The 24,561-nt window shown below is 37.3% G+C and overlaps 1 protein-coding gene across 2 annotated transcripts in view; it reads left to right on the top strand.

The window, feature by feature from the left end:
* Window positions 1–24,561, top strand: part of MAPK14 (mitogen-activated protein kinase 14) — a 72,821-nt gene that overhangs the window by 1,256 nt on the left and 47,004 nt on the right. For both annotated transcript variants that reach the window (XM_060021926.1, XM_060021925.1), the window contains exon 2: window positions 20,441–20,570. In XM_060021926.1, coding sequence (XP_059877909.1) covers window positions 20,441–20,570 — 130 coding nt within the window. The remainder of the gene's footprint in view (window positions 1–20,440; window positions 20,571–24,561) is intronic.

The raw sequence follows: 24,561 nt of genomic DNA, 5'->3' as shown, positions 1-24,561 counted from the left end.
CCCATTTTGAGAAGCGTTCTTTTTGAATTCGCACCTGAATTAGTAGCTATCCATAGAGCTTAAAATACCGACTTTATCTCGGTGAGTCCTGTGCCAGCTTTAGTGTGGTGTGTTTCCGATTCAGTTGAAAGCGTATTTCCTTTTCGCAGAGTGGGGGGTGGGTGGTAGTGCCTGCAAACACACTGCAGCTTGAGAAACTGGCGGCCTCACTGATTAGTCACATACCACTGCTCGTTTAAGTATTGTTTGACAAAACAGTTTTCTCCTTTGGAGCAAGTGAGATTCAGATCCGATGCACGCCCTCAAGATCAAAAAGTTATTAACAATGCTGGGAGGTATTGTAAATATTTTTTAATTGCGATAATTCTTGTGAAATACTGTGTTTTTAAAGTCCCTTTGAGAGTTTGCAGGGAACTTATCTACACTTAGAGCCTGAGGTACACGATATGGATATGGAATATATAGCAAAGGAAGGAAGAGACACTTTGCAGCTTTAATTCACACTGTGAATGTGTTTTCAATTAAATGATACTGTAAAATGTTCAGACCTGAAATATTTCACTAAACTTTTCTAACTTTCAAGGCTTTAAACACTATATTTTAGATGTACCGAAATTTGAGACCTCCTGATCTGAAGCTAATTCATGTAATTCCTGTGCATGCATCATTTGAAGAGAGGTCTACAAAATTATTTTCTTGTTTCGCCACAAATTCCAGGCTTTTGGACTTGTTAATCTTTAAATATAATTCCTGTGTTTCTTAAAGCCCCAGCATGAATTTCCGGTTTATAGAATCTTCTGGGTAATTGAGATTGTGCAATTGTGTCCAGCAACAGATCATATTGCATTTTCTGGTTCAGGCTGTTTGAGTTATGTTGCTGATGGCACTATGCTTGACATCTTTTTTCCATTTTTATAGTGTGCTGTTGATTTGCTAATTTTCGAAGATGTGTTTGGATCATTGCTCCTTTAATAGCTCATTAGTTTACCTCCATTTTTCATTCTTGAATTGACACATTAATTTTTGTGGTACCGAGTTTTTGTTTCCAATAATGTTTAAACCTTAAGGAGTGATACAGCAGAACAGCTCAACTATGGGGAGTTTAGTGAACTTGAAAAGAATTCCTTGCAAGGTTTCCCTACGTTGGTGTGAATAGCTCTGCCTTAGCTCTGGAGATCCAGATTTACATCGAAGTGCCATTAAAATGAACTCCATGTTTTTTTAGTACTGTACTTTTCTGGCTTTTAGAAACCATCGATATCTGACACTTGGAAGTAATTTTGTTAAACAGGTTTTTAAAAGTAGGTGATACATTCACATTGTATAAAATTCAGAAGGTATAAAAAGATAGCGAAAAGTTGCCTTTCCTTTCTTGTTCTCCAATTGTGCTATTCCTTTCCTCAGAGACAACCACTGTTAAGTTTCTTGTGTGTCTTTCCATGGAGGCAGTTCTGCTAAGGGTATTTAAGATGTAACCTATAGCATATTGGTGGAGAAAAATAACTGATATTATGTGACAGTTGACCATAAACAAATGTAACTGATTTTGGATTGAAAGTATCAGAATTTAGATGTACAAGTGTTATCTCATTCAGAGTAGTTATTTGAAGTTGTTCTTTCAATTAGCAACTTTCAGGTGTGGCAGAAAACTTTTTTTTTAACTTCTCTTAGAATCCACTTTGGAGCCTGTGTTATTTTTCACTATCTTTATTTTCTTGAGAGCAGATTTAATTTTAGGAAATAACAAAATCAAATTGAATCTGAAATAATTTAGAAAATTGGACTGAAGTCTGGTGAAAAAGATTAGGTAGCCAGGTTGATGATACTGTTTTAGGTCAGATAGAAGTTGTAACCATAAAGTAATGACACAGAATTTCCTGTGTGACTTGTAGAACTAGATCTGAAGTCTGTTCCAAAAAAGAATCTCTGAAAGTATTTCAAGGAATGCAATGTCACTGAAATAATCTGTGTCAGTTTCCTAATTTGATTGCTCTGAAGTGTGATACACTTTGATGTGGAACTTAAAAAAATTTTTTTTAAATATTAAGCCAATTTTCAGTATTTTAATTTGTACTGAGTATATATAGTAAAACAAGTATGTAGCAACCTGAGTGATAACCAACCGTGAATTAAAGATCAAGGAATCAGACTAGAAATTTGGGAATTGATAGGGTTTTACAAATATGCCTTTCCTTTTTAAGGGGTAAAAGGAACTAAACTAAGTCTTGCAATTTTAAGGAACTTTGTTGTCTGTGAGGGGAAATGAAGCAAGATTTTTGAAGAATACATTGTTGCACAGCAATAATTTTGTGGTTTGGGGACAGAAGGAGGGGGAGGAGCTTTGTGGTGAGTTTAAGGAAACATAAACAGGAACTTAAATGCCTTTCCTCTGGTGTATGGGTTTTCCAGACACTTGCCTCTGATTACAGGAGGTGGGGCACTGGTACCATAAAATAGGTGAGTGTTGAGAATTATTCTTAAATCCTATTCAATCATTTATTAAGCAATATTTATTGAGTACCAGCTATGGACCAGATAGCAGGCTAGGTTTCTTGAGCTAGAGTGTTAAGCAAGACAGACTAAGACAGTCCATTCCCTGATAGGGTTTATAGCCTGATGCAAATAATAACTACATTTATGGATTGTGTTCTATGTTCCAGGCATTGTGCTGTGCATTTTATGTTTATCATCAGTATATAAAGTGTATAACAAAACTTTTGGTAAAAGGATGGCAAAATTTACTAAGAAATCAAATCCAACTTCCTAAATGCTTTGTGGAACAAGATTGTGTGTAAATAACTAATAAAAATAAGTGAAGGACTTCCCTGGTGGCGCAGTGGTTAAGAATCCGCCTGCCAATGCAGGAGACATGGGTTCGAGCCCTGGTCCAGGAAGATCCCACATGCCACGATGCAACTAAGCCCTTGCACCACAACTACTGAGCCTGCGCTCTAGAGCCTTCGAGCCACAACTACGGAGCCCGTGTGCTACAACTACTGAAGCCCATGCACCTAGAGCCCATGTTCCACAACAAGAGAAGCCACCGCAATGAGAAGCCCGCGCACTGCAACAAAGAGTAGCCTCCACTCACTGCAACTAGAGAAAGCCTGTGCACAGCAACGAAGACCCAACGCAGCCAAAAATAAATAGTAAAAGAAAAATTTATTAGAAAAAAAAGTGAAGCTAAATTTTTTTAGTATTAATGGCCCTTCACCATTTTAAATCTTTTCCTTTTTTTAGCATGAGCCAGGGCACGAATAAATAAAAGCACGTCATTATTGAGTATGCAAAGGTGACTTTCTTGACTCCTAATGAGTGAGAGGGGTGTGCCGTTTATTTTCCTAGTGGTGATAATAGGCCCATGCTGATCTTGCTTCCCATTTGCTTTCCTTTGTAACCAAAAGCAAGGTGATTGTTTGCTTGTTACCAGTGCCAACCAATAAATAGTTAAACACAATGGCAAATATTTGTATTATTGATACAGACTTTTAAGAAAGAGTTCAATCAGGTTGGCTATAAAGTCATCCTTTATTTATCGGAGTCCATTTTCCACTGAAACCTTTCCACTGGCTCCCATTTTAAAATAAGGATATCCTGAACCTCTGGCTTTTCAGTTCTGCCAGTTTAATTTCTTGATACTGAGGGCTATGCTTTTGATTTCCCTCTAAATCAGCCTCAGAGATGATCTGCATTGACTTTGCCTTTCATGGGCAATAGTGCAGATGGTGCTGAGACCCTGGGGCTTAGGATTCAAAGGTGGAAGAAGTCACTGTGCTAGATCCCTCTCACTTTAGTATTAACTGACATTTTTATGGGATTTTACACTTCATAATGTATTTGCATTTCAAAGCATTGTTATTCAGTTTTCACTGGCTCTGTGAAGGCTGGTATTATTAACCCAGTTGTGTAGATGAGGAGCTGGACTCCTTAAAGGAATGGCATACTTGTCAGTGCTACTTTGGATTTGGTTCTGGGGTTTCAACACTTTAGAATTCTTTCCTGTACTTGTAGACTGCTAAGATTGTGTGGTGGCACCTTCTCTTGTGCTGTTTGCCTCTCCCCTCCCTCCTTTTGTGAAGAAAGGGGTTGCCGGGTCACTTGAAATAGTAGAACTATGACTAACCAATCCCACCAATGTCAGCCTAGCTAATCTGAGGTAATGACTTATTAAAGTCATATCTCTTCCTCAGAATTGATAGACCAAAAATGGACTCATTGCCCAGATTACATTTTTTCCCAAAGGATCATCAGTGCAACTAGTTAATTCCTGAATTTATGAATCCCCTTGGCTTGAAATTCTGTGCACATTTTGGAAAGTTGAGATTCTCTGTATGTGCTTCTGTTATGTAAGTATAGTATAGAATATAAATAGAAATAACTGCCTCTCTAGGCCTTTGAAAATACACTGGACTTTTGCTCTTTACTGTGAAATTTGGTATTGATTTGTTTCTATCCAAGAGATATAATTACTATAGAGCTCAAAAAAAACCTCATTATAAAGTGGCTTCCCCTGACTCTGGAACCTAGGAATATCATTTCATGGTTGCCATGTACTTGGAAGTGATGCACAGGTTTCTTCAGGACAAATAAAACCTCTTTAAACTTGAAAAAAATTTTTTTTAAATAAATGAAGCTTTTAGTATTAGAAGTAGTTGTCTTTGCATAGTCCTTCTGTAAGTTCAGTACATGTCTGTTAAGGATTTATAAAATTAACCAGTTTCCCAGCATTTTAGCCTTTTAATAATTTATTCTAGGGAGGAAGTAGATGGTGGCCTGTAAATTCGGCACTTTTGACAAATGGATTCTGGGCTTGGCTCCTAGGCTGAACGTGGGGGAGAAAGTACAGAAGAGAGAGGGGTGTAGAATGATCCCTAAGTTTTGGCCTTGGACAAATGGATATATCTAACTTTGGAGTCTTACAGGGCACAGGATCTAACTTTGGAGTCTTATAGGGAGAAGAGGATGGGTTCATGCTAATCTCCTTGAGGCCAGGACTTTGTTATACCGATACTTTGAGCACCTGTTATGCGTGGGTCACTCTTTAGGTGCTAGAGTATGAGCAAAACAGACAAAAATTTCTGCCCATAAGGAACTATATTCTGGGCTTCCCTGGTGGCGCAGTGGTTGAGAGTCCACCTGCCGATGCAGGGGACACGGGTTCGTGCCCCGGTCTGGGAGGATCCCACATGCCACGGAGCGGCTAGGCCCGTGAGCCATGGCCGCTGAGCCTGCGCGTCCAGAGCCTGTGCTCTGCAACGGGAGAGGCCACAACAGTGAGAGGCCTGCGTACTGCAAAAAAAAAAAAAAAACCCAAAAAACTATATTCTAAGGGCAGGGGAATAAAAGTAGACAATAAACAAAAAATTAAAACTTATAACGTGTCAGGTGATAAATACTATGGGGGAATAAAGTAAGGAAAAGAGAGGGAATACTGGGATGGCTGTGTTCCACTTTTAAGCAGGGTAGACCTCAGTGATAAAGTGACAATTGAGCAACGACCTGAAGGAAGTGATGTAGTACACTGGTTGGGCCTGAATGGGGAGGGAAGAACAATTCGGTGTTGAGGGATCAGCACATGCCCTGAGGCAAAGGCCTCATTCTCTAGCATAGCTGGAAGACCAGTATGGCTCGAACTGAATGAACCAGGGGCCAAATAGTAGTAGGGGAAGCGAGTGGAGGGGCTACAGAGGTGCTGGGATCATAAAGGGTCTTATTTGCCTTTGTAAGAATTGTGCCTTTTACTCTGAGACGGGAGACCATGGAGGGTTATAACCAGAGGGGAGACATGATCTAACGTGTAACAGATCACTCTGCTCTGGGGTCCCTGTTTTTTCATTTCTGTTCCTCACCCATTTAGAGGTGCTAACTGTAGTTTAGGGTAGAGTGGGGGAGTCAGATGAATTGGTGTACAGCCCTGATGTGTATTCAACAACTCTCATTCCAGGAAGGCTCAGTGTACCAGAGCCAGTACTTTCGGTGGGCCCTAGAAATGCAGGGTATTCCAGTCCAGCTCTTTAAATAACATGTGGAGCTTAACTTCACTTTTCAGGTTTCTGTTGCCAAAAGGGAGGGAGCAAAGAGATTAGCTCTAGACTTCTGACAAAAGAAGATTAGCCTGCTGGCAGGTTGAATGTTTTCTAACTTCTTTGGGCTTCTAGGTTTTTTCTTACTATTGGATTATTTTTAAAAAGTCATTTTTACCTTCTTTCAACTTTTAAGATCTCATTTATTTTCTGTTTTATTTGGCCCTGTATCTGCTTTACATTCCTCTGCCTTGCCCCCATCACAATAATTTTAGTAGAGGTTGGATTATTGTTACCTGTTAATAATGTTTTGGCTAGGAGCCCGCAATGACTTCTCTGTTAACTTGAATAAATCTTATAGATTGACAGATTCCACACATGTCACTGTATAAAAACCCATAGGATTTATTTACTTTTCTGCCTTTATAGATACAGGTTTCTCTCTTTTATGAAAGCCATCCCCCTTTTACTGCTCTATCATCTAGTTGCAGAAAATAAGTGTTCCTAAACACAGATTCCCATGACAACAAAACAAAAAGGTAATAGAACAAGTGTTTATTTTGTCTAGGCCTGCTGTCTGAGTAACTTTATACCCTGAACATTTTGACTTCTGTTACCTTGAATGATGTTTCAGATTTCCTTGTTTTCCTCAAAACCTTCTCCTCTTAGGCCTTGGTGGCATTGTCACTACGCCTGTGACACGACGGAAGGTATGTGAGTGTGTGTGTCTTACTGTCAGTCTACCTGCAAGTATGCATCGGTTGCTTTACCAAGCTTACGGTCCAGAGTGTAGGCATCACACATCATTATGCAAAAAAAAAATCTGAACCAATTTCTTCTTTGTTTTCTTAAATTCATTAATTCAGCATGGCCAGTGCTAGGCACTGTAGTAGGTATTCTGTTTATAAAGACTGAAAAAAAAAAAAAGCAGGAAGGGTTCCTGCTTTTGAAAATATCAGTCTGGAAGGGACACATTTATGTTGCTTTCTCAGAGATTGCTTTGTAAGTCCTCAGTAGCTTTTCTTTTCTGCATTCTTTCAGCTTAAGTTGCCATCTCAAATCTACCTTTATATTTCTAATGTGTCCCTTGAAATCTTCTTTTAGGTTTTTCTGTGTCTCTCTTGAATCTAGTGACGTACTGGTCACTTTTTACATCTAGGGCAACTTTTTGCAAGGATGTGTGTTTGAAATCTGTGTCAGAGAGACCTTTCCATCTGATTCAGAACTAGAAAGCGATGACATCAGCATGTGCCCGCAAGAGGTCAGAACTTCTACTTTTGATCTGCCAAGGGCTCAGGGAGGCTGTGGTTTAGGGGAGGAAAGGGGCAATGAGAGTAAGTGTCCTGTAGATCATTAACGCAGCCCTATAATTCCACATGGGGTAGTGTCTCTGCTGTGACCGTCTTCTCACCTGCAAATTATGTGCCCCTAACAATCATGCCTTTAGTCCGTCCTGTGACACTGAACTTGAGGTGTCTGGTTTACCCAAGTATTTTCTGAACTCTTCATTCTTGTATTTCCTTATCCCTGTAATAGATATAACTTTATTCCTAGAAATAAATGCTTTATTCTTTTGTTTTTGTTTTTTTTTTTAGCGATACGCGGGCCTCTCACTGTTGTGGCCTCTCCCGTTGCGGAGCACAGGCTCCGGACGCGCAGGCTCAGCAGCCATGGCTCACGGGCCCAGCCGCTCCATGGCATGTGGGATCCTCCCGGACCGGGGCACGAACCCGTGTCCCCTGCGTCGGCAGGGGGACTCTCAACCACTGCGCCACCAGGGAAGCCCTAAATGCTTTATTCTTAATCCCCAGTAGCTATTTCTTTTTTCCCCCTTCATCAAATCCTGCATCTAGGGCTTTAGGTAGCTTGAACCTTCTTGAACTTAGACTTTTGAATACTAGTTTCTATTTATGTTTTCTTCCCTAGGCTACCAACTACTTGTAAAAATCTTAGTTATCTTTCTCACTTGGTATAATAAAACATGACTCCTTCATGATTTTAGTATTAAATTGAAGTGAAATTTTGATGTTGGCATCTTACACTGATATGCTTTTAATAATTTCCTCATCTGACATTATAAGTTTGGCTTGGTTCATTTTCTGATACCTAGGTTAGTGGCCTAAATCCCTTATGCTTTGAATGATCTGCTTTGAAATTAGCAGTCTCAGTGATATTGATGCTAAAGGGAGCAAAAGGGAAAAAATAGCAAATTAAGAGAACATGCAGTGAGTATTATGAGCATCTATCAAGCCGTGCTTACATTCCCAAATATAGTATAACACTAGGGTTACTCCTCCTGTTGACATCTTGGGTTGATAATTTTTTTTGTTGTGAGGACTATCTTGTGCATTGTAGGATATTTAGCAGCAACCCCGTACCATACCCACTAGATGCCAGTTGCAGCCTCCGGTTGTGACAACCAAAAATGTCTCTAGACATTGCCACATGTCCTCTGGGGCAAAATCACCTTTGGTTGAGAACTGCTTATATAACCCTATATATTTGGATTGATTGGCCCTGAGTAAAAACTAGATAGGATAACTTGAACCTTCCACCTGCAAAAAGAAACACTATACTTTCTGTGCATATTCCCTTTGAATTCATTGTCTGATACAGTCTCAACAGTGTCTTGTTCATATACTGTACATTCAAATTTATACTTCCAAACCTAATATCAAGAATGTCTAACCCTGGATTTCAAGTCTATTGAAAGGTAATGTTTCATGCTTTCCCTTGATTATTTTTCTACATACTTCTTGAGGACAATCTCAGAGATGTAGCACTAACTACCCTAGGATTAGATTCATGTTATAAACTTGTATGGTTCAGCCTTAGATATGTGGAACTGATATTTGAAGGAAGCTTATCACTAGCACTAATGAATGACAGTGGTCATGAAAATTACAGTCAGGGAATAAGCCAATTGCCTGAAGATTTCTATAACTAGGTATTAAAGCAACATAATTTTGAAAGTTTGAAATGTATGTATTTTTATATTTATGTTTTAGATTTGCTGTAGTGAAAGAAATCTGTTGGTCATCCATCTGATAGTGTTAAATGTCCACCAGTGTCTAAAAGAAACAGACATAAAATATTAGTGAACTATGTATATATATATAAAGATATTGATGTATACAGAGATGTGAGGGCCCTGTGGGCTATAGTAGTTGGCATGTTTCATGAAGGAAGGATTTGAAGATTGTTTGGTTTTTTTTAAAAATAAATTTATTTATTTATTGGCTGTGTTGAGTCTTCTTTGCTGCACTCGAGCTTTCTCTAGTTGTGGCGAGCGGGGGCTACTCTTCGTTGTGGTGCACGGGCTTCTCATTGCAGTGGCTTCTCTTGTTGCAGAGCACGGGCTCTAGGCGCGCAGGCTTCAGTAGTTGTGGCTCACAGGCTCTAGAGCGCAGGCTCAGTAGTTGTGGCACACGGGCTTAGTTGCTCCGCGGCATGTGGGATCTTCCCAGACCAGGGCTCGAACCTGTGTCCCCTGCATTGGCAGGCGGATTCTTAACCACTGTGCCACCAGGGAAGCCCTGAAGGTTGTTTTGAAGGATGGGTAGTATTTGGAGCATTTCTAGAAAGGGAACTTTTTAGGTAAGAGGAGAAAACATAACTAAGAGAATTAGATATGAGATGGACTGCCCTGACAAGGGTAGTATCTCAGATAGGATGAACCCAATTGTGGTTTTCATTCTGGTTGTGTTTCAGAATCACTTGTGGAGCTTTTAAACATATAGATGCTTGGGTCCTACCCCCAGAAATTAAGAATTAGGTCTGGAGTAGGGTTAAGGCAACTGCAGTTTTCTAGGCAATAGAGAGCTAGTTACAGTTTCTTGAGTTGTAAAGTAGGGAGGGAAAGTATTTTAAAATTGGTTTGATTGGAGTGTTACAGAATGGATTGGAGGAAGCAAATATATTGCTTTGTAAAAGTCTCTAGTAATTTATGTGCGTATCTGTTTAATCTGACTCCCCAGCTAGGTTTCTCAGTTCCTTGAGGTCAGGAACTATCTGCTTCGGTATGTATTTACTAATCTTGCATTATGTTCCTGAAGATAAACAGATAAATAAACTATAGCTTCTGCTCTCCTTCAGAGTCTAAATTGGGAAACAAATATATATAGGAATACCTTTTTTTTCAGTTTAGTGCCTAAAGAATTGGCTACATTATGTTTCTGATTGTAGTAGTTCCTAGATCCTATCCATAAACTGCTGAATAAATGTGCATTTTAACTTGAAAGGAAACGATATTTTAGTTTTCCGTAACATGACAACAAATGATCAAGGATTTGGGTCCTTGGTTATATTTTAATAACCTGCCCTATCTTACTGTTATTTCAGAAATATACTCAACCTCAAATTTGAGAGTAAGAGATCTAAAAATATATGTTGAGAATTTACTATGTGATAAACCCCGTGCTGGAAGCTGATCATGAAAGTATTATATAATAGCACGTTCATTTCCACTTGGAACATTTACTACTTGTCTTTTATAGTTCATAAAGTACTTATACATAATTATCTTATGTGAGCCTCAAAACAGCATTGTAAGATAAGCAGAGCTAGTGACACCCCCATTTTATTGATCTGGAAACAGGCTCGTAGAAGCTTTGGCCAAGATCACTTGCTAGGAAGTTCCAGAACCAAAGCTAGAACTGAAATCTTTTGATTACTGGTTTACTTTTTTCTATGTCAGACTGCCTATGTTTATGCTTAACAGAATTTTTTGAGATCAGATCATCGAAATACTGCAAACAGAGACCATTCACTAGGATGTAAAAGTAGCTTTGTTAAGTGGAATTTCAGAGGTTTTTTTTCTAGAGCAATAAAAAAGTACTTATCTAGTGTTACCAAAAGTAAGCAAGATATTTTCCAGTGTTTTGACTTTTAAAAATCAAGTTGCTAAAAATAATGATATGAAAATTATTTGATACTCCTCCCTTAAAGAGGTGGTGCTTTAATTCTCCTCCCCTTGAGTGAAGACTATTTAGTAACTCACTTCTCTAAAGTATAGACTGTGGCAGGAATGATGGAGTGTGACTTCTGCGGGTAGGTCATAAAAGACATTGTGACTCCTGCTTTGGTCTTTCTCTGAGATCATCTGCTCTATGGCAGTTTCTCAGCCTCGGTACTATTGGCATTGGGGGCCAGAGAATTCTTTGTTTTGAAGGATATTTAGCAGTAACCTTGGCCTTTACCCACCATTTCCACTAGCAACACTCCCTCCATCGCCACCACACACTCGCAGTTGTCTTAGACCTTGTCAGATGTCCTCTGAGGAGTAAAATTGCCCTGTGTTGAGAACCATAGGGCTGCTACATTGAGAAGACACTGAAGCAGCCCTATGGAGAGGTACACATTTCAAAGAACTGAGGCCTGCCAACACCGAGTGAGTGAACCGTCTTAGAAGTGGATCCTGCAGCCTCAGTCAAGGCTTCAGATGACTCTAGCTTGACCAACATCTTGACTGCAACTTCAGGAAAAACCATGAGCCAGAACCACCCAGCTAGGCTGCTCCTGAATTCCTGACCCACAGAAACTGAGATACTAAATCTTGTTTAAGTCACCAAATTTGAGGGTAATTTATTATCTAGTGCTAGATAATTAATACTCTTAGGTGTTACTATAAAAAAAATATATGTGTGTTTGTGTATATATATATGTGTGTGTGTGTATATATATATATATATGTGTGTGTGTGTACAGATATATAGATAGATAGATAGATATGTCATATAAGATGGAGAGTCACAGACATAGCAAAACCCAAAAGTTGTGAAGTCATGTCAATGCCTGTTATGTACATCTCTAGTCATGATCATAGCATATATTTGTAGGGTGCTTTTCTGGATATGAAGGCTATGAACACTATTACTGTACAAGACTTTTTTTTTTTTTTTTTTTTGCGGTACGCAGGCCTCTCACCGTTGTGGCCTCTCCTGTTGTGGAGCACAGGCTCCGGACACGTAGGCTCAGTGGCCATGGCTCACGGGCCTAGCCGCTCCACAGCATGTGGGATCCTCCCGGACCAGGGCACGAACCCGTGTCCCCTGCATCGGCAGGCAGACTCTCAACCACTGTGCCACCAGGGAAGCCCTGTACAAGACTTTTAATTGTAGCAGCAAGACAAAGTTGATTGATGATAATACTAAATAGTTACAATGTAATATATATGTTTAGTCTGTTCAGTATTTCAGATTTGCTTGAAAGGAGTTAAAATTATTTAATGATAACTTCCAAAACATTTGTTATTGAAATTTTCAAACACATAAAAGTAGAGAAGATATAAACCCGTGGTGGGAACATTCTAATGAGGCTTTGGAAAGTAATCCCCTTTAAAAGAAATGAAATAATCCATGTGTAATATTTTTGCATTCAATATGGGATAACTGTTGCTCTTGATGCAGATACATACTTCACATTTGCAATCAAAGATATATGTTAACTGACACCACTGCAGCTTTTAAAGCTTCAGTGAAGAAATTATTACAAAATAATTTCTACAAATTTCTATAAATTTCTGCAAATCTTACAAAATTATTCTTACTTCAGACGGAGCTTTCAGCAAATGAAGATTAAGTGCATTTTAATCGCAAATGGTTTGGGATTTTTAGATTGTATGCCTAAGTGAATTTCTACATTGTTTGAATGTTAGTTTCCATCAGCCTAGTAAAAATGGAAGCAGTTTGTGAAAAACATTTTTGTTCCAGTAGTTTAGAAGCTTTTGTAGCAGGAATTGGATCAGATTAGTTAGGAATGGCAAGTATTAGCATATATGTTGCCATTCCCTGAGTGCCAGCCCCATGGCTAATGTCCCTAATAAATCCTATCACAAATACATTTTTCTATCTGAATGAGATTTTCATGAAAATACTGAATTTTCCTAAAAGTTCTTGAACTGTAAGTTTCTGCAAGGCAAGGTAAGTGATCAATTAAATGACTCTTTTTTCCATTCCAGGCTGCTTCTCTATTGGTAAGGTTTTTCATGTGTCATTTGTGTTTTTTTTAACCTCTGAGAAGAATTTTTAGAAACTGAAAAGCTGGGGATTAGTCGTATTGCACATACTTGTAACAACTGTATTAATAACATCTGATTTTCTTCCTATCAATAAGAAAGTATTATTGTAAGAAATTGAATTCCATTTTAAAATACTATATATAGTGCAAGTAGATCATTTTGTGATTTATTTTAAAAATGAAAGTGTAAGGTAGACATTCAAACAAGATATTTGAGAGTTAGTAAAAGATATTTAAAGAGAGCTAACAGTGTTTCAAATGGTAAGAGTTTTTAAAGTCAACTTTAAGTCCCTTGCTACTCTAAAGAATATTTTTGAAGTTCTCAAATTAAAACTTGAGTTATTGTTTTTGCATAAAGTTGCCTTTATTTTCATGACATTGTTTCCGAAATGGAGGGGCAGAGCATAAGCATCAAAAGTACAGTGGTACTTGCACATTTGTCTGAATTTAGAAGAAAGAAAAAGTAGGTTTCTGTAGTAGAGAGAGATGTGCTGAAAAATATTTCCAGTATGGTATTTGCTAGTATTTTTGTCAAGTTGTTATAGGTAAAGAGAAAGTTCAAAGTTAGTCATCTGAATTACTTAGTTATTTAGAAACTCTTGAAAACTGTTATCAATTAACCTGAATTCAATTGGAAAAAAGCCTCAAATTATATGGGGAAGAGATGTCACCTCTTTGCAAATTATTTATCTCCATGTAGATATTTTAATGAATTCAATGTATTAATGACAATTTGTTAATTCAGTGTAACTACGGATTTTAATATATTTAAATATTTCCATTGGGACTTCCCTGGTGGCACAGTGGTTAAGAATCTGCCTGCCAATGCAGGGGACATGGGTTCAAGCCCTACTCTGGGAAGCTCCCACATGCCACGGAGGAACTAAGCCTGTGCACCACAACTGCTGAGCCTGCGTGCCACAACTAATGAAGCCCACGTGCCTAGAGCCCGTGCTCTCCAACAAGAGAAGCCACTGCAATGAGAAGCCCGCTCACTGCATCTAGAGAAAACCCACATGCAGCAGCAAAGACCCAAGGCGGCCAAAAATTTAAATAAATAAATAAATAAAGTTTTTTTAAAAAATGTTTCCATTAATTTCCAAAAATACGTAAAATTGTGTTGTCTTCTTAACCATTATTGACCGTTCATTTTTCCTTAACATCATTCAAGGATTAGAGAAGTTGTCTGTGACCATTAAAAGAAATTATAAAATCGTTTATGATTCCCACAGATTACTCAGATACTTGCCAGGTGATTGCTCATTCTTCATTTTGTTGGGGAAAACCCAAATTGTTTTTTGAGGAAAATCCTGATGCAGGCATTTATACTCTGATGCTCTGTGGACGTGGGCAGTTGTCCTGGTTAGGCAGCATCTCACTTTTCTTAAGACGTTGTCTCTCTTCCTTTGCTCACTCAGCATGTTGATCTGCCTTTGCCTTGCAACACAGGCACTCTCCAAGCCAGGTTCCAGTCATGGAGCATAAATACAAAGTCCCTGTGTCTCTATATCTATCAAAAGCTCAGTTGATGGAAATCATCTTTGGAGGATTGTCTGAGGAATATGGAGCTTATTATCTATTTTTCTAGAAACACTTAAGATTTCCTCTTGGATTAAGTAAGTCTGTCAGAGAGCAGTGTGCTGTGCTGTTTTGTCCTCTCCTCCCTGCCGTTGCTAATGAACTATTTTGGCCTTATGAAACAGTCTCCACTGATGGATGCTCTAAGTAAAGAACCATCTGAAACCCACTATTATAATTGTGTAAGGATGTTGATTAGGACATTTTTACCACATTATACAGTGTCTCCTTCATAAACATACACAGGAGGAACTCTTCTCAGGTGTTATTACAAGAATAATTATGCCTCTCTTCAGTTCTCTGAGTACCTGGTTTGTTTTTATTATATGGTTCCTATGATTCATGTCTTAACTGGTTGTATTCTCTTTGTGATGGCTTTAGTGGGCTCAGAGCCAAATTTGGGGCCCACCTCTAACAGGTATTTAGAAAGGACCTCACAATAAACATTTGCACTAACCTCACCCATACATAATTTCTTATTTATCTTGTTTATTTTTCCCCTAGTCATTTATTCTTATGTCAAGTTGTATGTATATAGTTCTAGGCTACTTTAAATCCATTGTGAAATAAAGTAGGGTATATGTAAGTAAATTTAGAATTAAACAAAATTAGGATATTAAGAACCTAGTAAGCCACTATTTTTTCAGGGAGAGGGGAGGCAGGTATGAATGTATAACAAAACATTTAATTTTATTTAATGAATATTATTTTGTCCTAGGCACTGCATTCACAGTCAACAGTAGATACATGATGATGACAGTCTAATATTATAATATGTTTTTAATGAATTTTATATTTCTCCCTTTAATTTTTTTCTACCATAGCAATGTTTTTTGTAAAGTATGAATTAATTTTAGAACTCTATGAGTTTACAATTGGGAGAAAAACTTATTGAGCAGTGTGTCCTGGATTTTATTCAATTGTTTGGAGAACCTGATTTTCATAAAGGTAATTCCATGTTATGATGTTGCTCATGAAAACACAGTTTTATTTGTAGTTACAGTTTTTTAAATGTGATTAAGAGGAATCTTCCCAACTGTAGTACTAGTAAGTGTAATAATAAAGGCAAGCCAGTAGCTGGGGTTGTCCTTATCTCAGGCTGCTTGGCATCCTGGAAATAGAGCCCTGAAATTAGACAGATCTGAGTCTGAATCCCACTGCATATGAGTTATATGCCATTCAGTGAGTTGTTAATGTTTCTGACCATTAGTTTCTTATTTTGGAAAGTAAATATAACTATCTCACAAAGTTATGAGGATTGAATGAAATGTTTCCCAAATAATATGTGGTATGATTAGGTATTCAATAACTTGAATTTCTTCTCTGAGTATTCAGTTGGTTTTATCAGATGATCTTTAAAAAATTATTAGGAATTTCTGCTTTGGGTAATTACAATGTTCAATTTAGGATGAAATATGTGGTTTCCTCTTTCTCCAAATATTGCTTTGATTAGTGATAGAACAGGTTAGGTCAGAGTTAAATGCTTAAAGAGGTGGGGGAGGGGATGGATCATATATTCTTTGCTTCAGCAACTTTTGCCATAAGGATTACTAACTAACAGAGCAGTTTCTCTGAACAATTCCTGTTTGCTCTCTTCTGTAAGTAAAGTATATTTTAAAAGGTGGGAATATGTGTCCTTTGAAGTAGAAATTATTAGTCTCTTCTAAGGAAGTCATGCAATTATGGAAGAAGCAATGTGAGTGAAGATGTCCATTGTAGTAGTGTTTGTATTATTTGTGTATGTGAATGAATGGAATAGCTTATAAGGCCCATCAATAAGAGAATGAGTAGTTTGCGGTTCAGATATTTTTGAAATTGTTGTGAATGATTGTTTAGTAAAATAGAAAATTCTTATGGCTTAGGTAAGGTGGGTAAAATTTATTTATATACTTTGAGTATAGCTATGTAAGGATCATTCGAAGGAAATATACCTGTCAGTAGTGGTTTTATGAAAGTTAGAAAGCATGCCTCTTTTTGTTTGTTTTAGGGTAACAGAAAAGCACAGACGATTTATGCTTCTGACTTTACTAATAACCTTGTTAAAAGATATAAGCTCATTTTTAAAAAAAAAAAAAAAAGATATAAGCTCATTTTTTTAAAAAGTCAGGGGATAGAAAAATATACATTAAAAAGCAAAAGTGTTAAAAGTCCTGAGTATATCAGACATTTATTCTCTGCTTATGTGTATATATCTGAATGAGTGTACATATTTTTCCCCCACAGATGGGGATAATTCTTTACTTCTGAAACTTGTTCTCTTTCCCATCAGCAGTATAACAAGTACATATTAGTATGTGGAGGGTCTTGTTAATGGCTGCAGTATACGGTACATGAGAATGTACCATAGTTTAAACTCTGCTGTATTGGATATTAAGGTAGTTTCTAGTTTTGTTCTTGTGAACTGGCTGCAATGAACATTTATGTATTTTGAACCCAACTTATATATTTTTATATTTTTAAACCCAACTTACATATTTTTGAACCCAACTTTTTAAAAAGTGTAATAGTTGCACTGTATTATTGGGCATTCTTTGCTTTCATGTATGTTTCATCATCCCAGTTAGATGGTTAAGTTCTTTGATATCAGGTACTATGTTTAATGTTTCTTTTGTATCCACAAAGAATCTCATGAAGGAGATTTTTCAGTAAATGCTTAGGAAGTGATATTTTGGTATTTGTGAGTTATTACATCATTGACTCCTTTATAATGTTTTAGAGTCATAGTATAACTTTAGGGATTAAAAACTCCCCCTTGATAAAGTAATGTATATTGAGTGAAAGTTATTTCTTATGAAATACTTTTCATTAATATTATCCTGAGTTCAATGTAAGATCACAGGAAAAACTTTCCTTATGAAATGCAATTAATTATAGTGGGACGCATTTTAGAAAAGAAACAGAGTCCATACGATTAGAATATATTTAAAATGGACTGAACTGGTGGCTAGGTTGAACTTGCTTTTCTGTTATGGTTAAAGAGTTCATGTTTGAAACACATCACTTGGATTTGAATCCCAGCTCTGCCATTTTCTGTCTGTGTGGGCACATTAGTTAACCTCTCGGTGCCTCAGTTCTCTCATCTGTAAAATGGGAATAATAAAATGTCTTCTTATAAAGTTGTGATAAAGATGTTCATTCATGTAAAGATTAAAACCAATGCCTAACAGTAATAAACACTCAACGCACATGTAAGTTTTTAACATTAATATCAGTTTTTTGTTGGATGCTATTGAATTTATAAGAATTGAGGGCCAAATGATAAAGTTGAAGTTTTTCTTTCATACTTCATTTTATACTTCTGTAAAGCAGTTATTGAGAATGGGCCACGTGGCCAGGCATTAAGCTAAGTCCTATGGAATACAGTACTGAATAAAACAGAAGACGCTTCCTGCCCTCAAGATGCTTATGATGAGTGGAAAACGAGGTATTATTATGTCTAATATTTGAGCTTTACCATGGCCAGGCCCTTTGCTAAACCTACTGCAAAAATTATCACATTTAATCCTAACAAACATCGGACAGATTAGATATAAACGTTATCCTCATTTTATATATGAGGCCGAGAGGATTTAATTAACCTCCTCAAGGTTATATAACTACTAACTGGCAGAACTGGAATTAAAATCCAGAGCCTAATACCAAAGCCCCAGTCCTTATTTAACCACTCTGCTGGGTGGTAAATAAACATATAATAATAAATTGTGATTATTGGGGTCTGTAGGGTACTGATTAATCCTAGCTTGCCTTTTGCTTAATAGATACAGGAGTCAAATAGAGATAAAAATATGTACTTTACTACTGGAAAGCTAGCGCGGAGAATGACTTGGACAGGTGGCTCAAGTGGGCGTCTTCTTTCTTCTCCACTGAATTGAACTTGCACACTCAGTTGCAGGCATGTCAGCTAGAAACCCGATGGCATTCCTTGCTCCAAGAGGCCCCAACAGGCTTCCCAGCAGAGGAGAGGGGAAAATACTCAGCCTGCGGGTAGGCAGGCAGACTCTGAGGTGAAGAGCTGAAGAGGATGGGTCACACAGGAGGCCAGGAAATTGGACGTGCCCTCCACCTGGATGCTGAAGTTGCCAGGAATGATGACAGAAGTTGGGAGGGGCGAGAGACTTTAAGATAGGACTTTAAGATGGAAAATTCCAGGTCAGTGGATAACAGCAACAGAGGGAGAGATGTTCGTGAGCAGGAGCTTGTGTAAATCAAAGGGAAAGTTATGGTCTGGAAGTGGAAACAGTTGGCAAGGAGGACATCTACGCCACCTGCTAGTCGTGAGGTACGTGGGATATGAGAGTGAGAATCCACTCTAATGGCATAGCTATAAGAGAAGTAGTGTCTTCAAGGTACAGCCTGGTTTCAATTAAAGCAAGGAGATGGGGGAAAGTTCAGAAGTGAAGATTTACAGGAGTTTATTACAAATTGGGAGTTGAAGAGCAAGGACATAAGGTAAGGATTTGGGAGCGAAGGGAGGGGAACTTATGGAGCCAGAGTCATATGGGAAAGAGGTTTTGGTGAGAATAGGTGATCCGAAAGCCTTGGATGTACCCATTAGAGACTGGAGATAAACAGGAGGATGAGACATGATAGAATTAACCCAAACAGTCTCTAAAAATAATTAGAATACACATCATTTCTTGCTGTAGATGTCCTGTATGATCTGGCCTCTGCCTGTATCTCTAACCTCATTCTTTTCCTCCCTCCCTTTGCTCCTCGTTTCTTTTGTCACTCCAGCATACCATATTTTTTCTACCTCTGTTTTATTTTTCCTTTGTTTGCACTTGCTTTTCTGAGAGGCAGCATAGGAAAATAGTTAATAGTGTGAGCTCTGGATCCAGACTTCCTGCACTGTCACTCTTTAGCTTTGTGACTGTGGGCAAGTTATTTATACTCTCTTGTGCTTCAGTTTCCTTATCTGTCAACTGGGGAATGATAATAAAGACTCACTAAATGTTAATAATATTATTTTTTCTTCTGCTTGAGGCTCTTTTCCACTATATCTTTACATGGTTGCTACTTTCTTATCATTCACTTCCTTCAGCTCAAATGTACTTCCTCAGACATCCTAGCTAATGTAGCATAACTCCACCAGCTTTCTGTCGCTCTTTATCCCGTTATTCTATTTTACTTATTCATAGCATTCATCACTGTGTGAAATTTATTTTATTATTCTGCTCTTCCCCTCTCCCCCCATCCCCTGAGGTCAGGGATATGTTGACTTATTCCCGACTGTATCTCAGCTTCTAGAAAGTGACAAATACTTTGTAGGTGCTCAAGAAATTTTTTTGCCAACTCATTGTCCTGAAAACATGGTGGTTTCCAAGGCCTCTGATCAGGCAGCATTTGGTGGCAAGGTGACACTGAGGCCTAGGCCAAGAAGACAGAATCCAGCTCTTTGTGTACCAATCTGTTGGCTCATCTAGATCAAGTGGCTGCTTCTTTTGTGTTATTGGGACATAGCTACATTCATTTAAAAATTTACTATCTGCTGCATTCCAGTTCCAAGCACAGAGTTGAGTAGTTGAGACAGAGACCCTAAGCCTCACAAAGTCTAAAATACTTACTACACGGCCCTTCACGGAAAAAGTTTGCTGATCCTTGATTTAGATGCATAGAAAAAAAGACAAGAAGGAAACACCAAAAATAATTAATAGATTACTTTGGATAGTAGGATTATATGTCATTTTAATTTTTATCTTTATACTTTTAAAATTTGTTAGAGACCCATTTAATTTGGAAATGAAATAGCCTTATAAATACTGATTTTAATATATTTAGAGAACATTTAATGATGAGCTTTTTATGTTTTTTTTTTCCCTTAGTGCTGCTTTTGACACAAAAACTGGGTTACGTGTTGCAGTGAAGAAGCTATCCAGACCATTTCAGTCCATTATTCATGCCAAAAGGACCTACAGAGAACTGCGGTTACTTAAACATATGAAACATGAAAATGTAAGTTAATAATTCAAGGCAGGATAAATTCTGCTGTTTAATAGACTGGAAAAAATTGTGTTTTAATTACTGCGAATGGAAATGCATTAGAGTACATCAAACTTTGGACCGTCCTTGTACTGGGGTGTTAGTGACCACTGCATTATGTCAGGTAGATACTCAAAGCCTTGGGATGAAATCGGTGCATCTTCCTGGAGTTTCAGTTTTACTTAAAGATTTTTAGAGGGAAAGCATATAAAATTTTTTTTAATAAAAATGAATATTGTGGGCTTCCCTGGTGGCGCAGTGGTTGAGAGTCCACCTGCCGATGCAGGGGACACGGGTTCATGCCCCGGTCTGGGAAGATCCCATGTGTCGCGGAGCGGCTGGGCCCGTGAGCCATGGCCGCTGAGCCTGCGCGTCCAGAGCCTGTGCTCCGCAACGAGAGAGGCCACAACAGTGAGAGGCTCGCGTACTGAAAATAAATAAATAAATAAAAGAATATTGTGAGATAAAACACAACTCACAAGGATTTTTAACAGAAAATATTACAAAGAAGTTTCGTATTCTCTACTTGGTTTACTTAAGACTATATTATCAGAATATGGGAATCCATGGTATTTTGTGTTGTTATGGGTTTCTTCAGTGGAGAAGTTTGAGGAAGAGTGCCTTAGGTTCACTGAATGTCCTATCAGAGATGGGTATTATTTTCTGAATAATTTAATATTATAATTTTTTCTTTTAATTTTTAAAAGACAGCTTTTCTAGATTCAGGGATTTTAACAAATGTGACAAAGACATTGTTTAAGTTAAATATAACATTTTCTTGTCTATAAGTTTGGACATTTGAGAGCAATGCTGTCCTGCAAAGGAGTGCTTAAAAATCCTAATAGCATAAATAAATGGATGCAGTTGGAATATTAACTGAAAGTGAAAAAACAATTGACTGAGCACACTTATTTTCCTGAGTTTCAAAATCAAGTTAGATTGCTGTATGAAAGGAACTGTAAAATTTGTAGCATTGTAGAAACAATGGCCATAGAGATTTTAGAACTATTTGACCCTATTGGTGGTTACTGTGTAGAAAAAAAATTCAATTTTTCAGTTTATTACTTGGCTATTCAGATATTTTTCTGTTTCAGTAATTGAACTTTTTTTTCTGCATAGTGAGAAAAAAATGTATTAAAATACATTTGTTTCACAAAGTACAAATTTCTTCTAAATTGAGAACATTGTGACTTAAATTTGGAATTTAAGCTGTTGTAATCACAGCTGCAGCTTATTTATTTTCATGTTTTAATTGCATACTATTGAGAACGTCCTGTTTTCCACAGATTATCTCCATTCCTAGGTATAATTTTTATATGAGCATCCATGTGCAAACTTGAGTTTTTAAAAAGTTCAGTGCAGAGCTGCAGCCTTCCTAATCAGTGACATGTTTATAAGAAGTTGAGATATGTGGAGAAAGCTGACAGGAGAATCTTTATTCCGAAGTCTGCATAAAATCAAGGTGGTCTGGCAACTTAACTGATGGGTTTACATTTGGCTTTTAACACAGTTGAGTGTGTATGCTGTTTTTCATTACACGTTAATAAATGTGACAAAGATACTGTCATAGCTTTTTAAGAATACTTTGAAAATGGAATGCAAGCCAAACATTTATGGAACCCCAAAGCACCTCCAGGAGGCCCCAGGATCCCACTGATGTTGTCTGTGCTAATTTAAGAACAGCTACTGTAGAAGATTACCAGCACTGTAATTTATTGTTCTGCTTTATTTCATAGTCAATTTAAGCCAGTGTTTAGGGCAAAAATTATTTTGGGTTATCTGAATCCATGCCTTGGCTTTTCTAGTGATCATTGCAACAACCTTATTTAGTATGCTATATTTTAATTTTCCGTAATGAGATACTTTGAAATATGTCTTACATGATATTGGGCTGGTTGCATTTGAGCCATTCTGTATTTGTAGACGTGAAGAGGCCACAGTGATGGGATACAATTGTTTTAATTTAGGAAAGGCTATGCGACTTTAAAGAGGACTGACCGTATTAGGAAAACAGGATTTTAATTTATCTAAATTGTTTTATAAGCAGTTTGCTTAATAGCAGTCTTTTTTATATTAAAATGTTTAGGTTTTCACTGTATCCATGTAGAGGGTCACCTGTATTTAGATGGTGATTTGTTGTTTGAACAAAAGGAGGCAGATGGCTGAATGTTCATAGTTCTCCATTCTGTTGGCAAATGTTTGAAGAGGGACTGGGAAGGGGCCAAAAGACTTTGACTAAATGTAGAAAAATTCCGGAATTTCAGTCTATTCTACAAACGCTTTTTAGGTATGTACAGTGTAAAAGTATTTTTACCAGGTGAAGAACCAAGACTTCCAAGGAAGTTTAATCGAGGATTTTAAGAGGAATCCCTCTCCTTTATCTTCTCTTCCTCTCTTTCTTTCTTTCTCTTTAATGACTGTTTTGGGCCACTGTCTAACTTTTAGCTAGCTGCCTTGACTCCAAAGACAGCAGCAGCAGCAACTTAAAACTCGTGAAAAACTTAAGTAAGGATTGGTAGCAAATAGAATTTTTAGGTGCCAGAATGCATATGTGATCTTTTACACAAAAATGCCTCTGACTTACAATCCGTAGTTCATTTTCTTTATTTTATTAGTGATAATGAATGACAGATATGTAATTTTCATATGGGTTATAGGAGCTAGGGGATGTTACTCTCTGAACAAATTTACCTGGCCCATTCCTGACTGAATTTTTGACCTTGATCTCATTGACACCTGGTCTAAGGAAAGATTAAAAGGAAGCAACTGGCTAGCTGCATCCTTTTGCTGTCTGAGTAGGTACTGTACAGTTAAGGGCCTGGAGAGCTATACATTAAAAAAACTTTTAATGATTAAGGGACTCCTTTCATAAATTTTATTTGGGAGCCTTAGAGTTAATCTTACCATGATAGAACAAGTGGTTGTTTTGGTGTGCTTGTGTTAAATACATTAAATATTGTCTTTGACTGGTTACTGACTTAAAGTGTTTTGTGAGTGTGTACCAATTTAATAAAGATATATTACTTCTGTTTGTCATTGTAGGACAGTCATCAGAGATATTTGCTGATTATTTATACTATAACCGCCTTTTCTAAATATTTAATTCCTGGGTTACTTTCTAAAGCGTCTGAAATCATAATGGCAGAAGGAGTAAGGAAATAGGCTAAAATATGACAAATTAAAAATAAATTTCCATTTAAGAAATGAGAAATGAATCGATTATGGAATGTTCCCCAAATCTATTTTAATGCTGGGAAACTTTTGTTTTACAGTATTTTCCTTATGATTAATACTCCATAAATAGGATTAATAGAGAAGGGATATTTGTAAAAGCCCACAAAAAATTAAAAATACTTTGATGTAACATGAGTGGCTTTAATGTCATAAAATGTGTCCCTTTTAAGGAAATTAAAACTTGATAGAGTATTTGCTAATATGCTTTGTTCTATTATTTTTTTCCAAATTAGTCATTGTGCTTCTTGCAGCCATACTTTTTAATCATTTGAATAATTGAATTTAGCTTTATATGTCATGTTTTGTTACTGGAAGTAGCTGCTTCAAATGGTTTGTTTCTGTGATTTGTATTTTACAATTCATTATAAAACTCTGAAGTTTCTGGTCACGATTTATTTTGGTAATCCACAGCAGGTCAGTCTACATAATCTTCCCCAAAATACTATGAAAATAAGCAATGATATACACGTGTCTTTCATCTGAGGAAAATGAGGCTCAGAGAAGATACTTTTATTTATGTAACAAATATTAATTGAACTGCTGTGTGCCCGGCAACATCCCATGTTTTGGGGTTATTGGAATGTAAAAGAAAGAAGCTCCTGGGTCTAAGAAGTCACAGATTGATTGGGGGTTCAAATTTACAGCTGTTTGATTCTAAATACCTATTGTGTTTTCAGATTGAAATGGGAGTTTTTATTTAAAATGCTTGGACTTGTTTCACTTTAGTGTG

This window comes from Delphinus delphis, chromosome 10, assembly GCF_949987515.2.
Source record: "Delphinus delphis chromosome 10, mDelDel1.2, whole genome shotgun sequence".
NCBI classification, from domain to species: Eukaryota; Metazoa; Chordata; class Mammalia; order Artiodactyla; family Delphinidae; genus Delphinus; species Delphinus delphis.
Note: the sequence above shows the minus strand (reverse complement) of the source record. Positions and strands in the feature narration are given on the sequence as shown.